This window comes from Terrapene carolina, unplaced genomic scaffold, assembly GCF_002925995.2.
Source record: "Terrapene carolina triunguis isolate 2854851 unplaced genomic scaffold, T_m_triunguis-2.0 Scaffold51127, whole genome shotgun sequence".
In the NCBI taxonomy this organism is placed as follows: domain Eukaryota; kingdom Metazoa; phylum Chordata; order Testudines; family Emydidae; genus Terrapene; species Terrapene triunguis.
The window spans coordinates 50044-50882 of NW_020715478.1; the positions used below are offsets into that span (position 1 = coordinate 50044).

The following is an 839-nucleotide window of genomic DNA, read 5'->3' on the forward strand; positions in this document are numbered from 1 at the left end:
GGGGGGGGGGGCGGAGGGGTCACTTTGGGGGGGTTCCGGGAAGGATCTGAGGGCAGTGGGGCGTGAGCCCTGGGGAGGATGGAGCATTCATAGGGTGTGGGATTGGGGGGATGTGACCTTGGAGGGATAGAATAGGATTTAGGGGTGTATAGAGGAAAGGTCTGGGCCTGGGGGGATATAGGGGCTGTGGGGCAGGGATCTGGGGGGGGGGTGAGGGGACATGGGGGATCTGCGGGGGGTGAGGGGACATGGGGGGGCTGCGGGCCGGGGATCAGGCTGTGAGGCGGTGGGAGGTGCCCGGCTCCCCCTGACCCCCACCTCCCCCCAGGCGCGCCCCCCGGCGCCGGAGGACGAGGACGAAGCGTGGCGCCAGCGGCGGAAGCAGTCCTCCTCGGAGATCTCGGCGGCGGTGGAGCGGGCGCGCCGGCGGCGGGAGGAGGAGGAGCGCCGCATGCAGGAGGAGCGCCGGGCTGCCTGCGCCGAGAAGCTCAAGCGCCTGGACGAGAAGTTTGGGGCCCCCGACAAGCGCCTCAAAGCTGAGCCCCCCAAGGAAGCGCCCGCCCCCCCGCCGCCGCCGCCCCCCGACCCGGCCGTCGCCAGCCCCCCAGCCGCTGCCGCCCCCCCGGCCCCTGCCCCCCCAGAGGAGACAAGAGACCAGGAGGAGCCAGCCCCGGTCAGCAAACCCCGCAGCAGCGGCAGCAGCACCAGCGGCAGCTTCGACGCCGGGCTAGGTAGGAGGCATCTTGGGGGCCCTGGGTAACCTGTCCTCTGCCCTGCCCCAGAGGGGCCGCGTCTCGGGGGCCCAGGTAACCAAACCCCTGCCTCGCCCCAGAGGGGCC

The 839-nt window shown here is 72.7% G+C and overlaps 1 protein-coding gene across 1 annotated transcript in view; it reads left to right on the forward strand.

Annotated features, from left to right (window-relative positions):
- Positions 1-761, forward strand: part of LOC112120054 (protein PRRC2A-like) — a 13908-nt gene extending 13147 nt beyond the window's left edge. The window contains exon 12 of the mRNA XM_024218967.3: positions 329-761. Coding sequence (XP_024074735.1) covers positions 329-760 — 432 coding nt within the window. The 3' untranslated portion in view covers position 761. The remainder of the gene's footprint in view (positions 1-328) is intronic.
- The last annotated feature ends 78 nt before the right edge of the window (positions 762-839 follow it).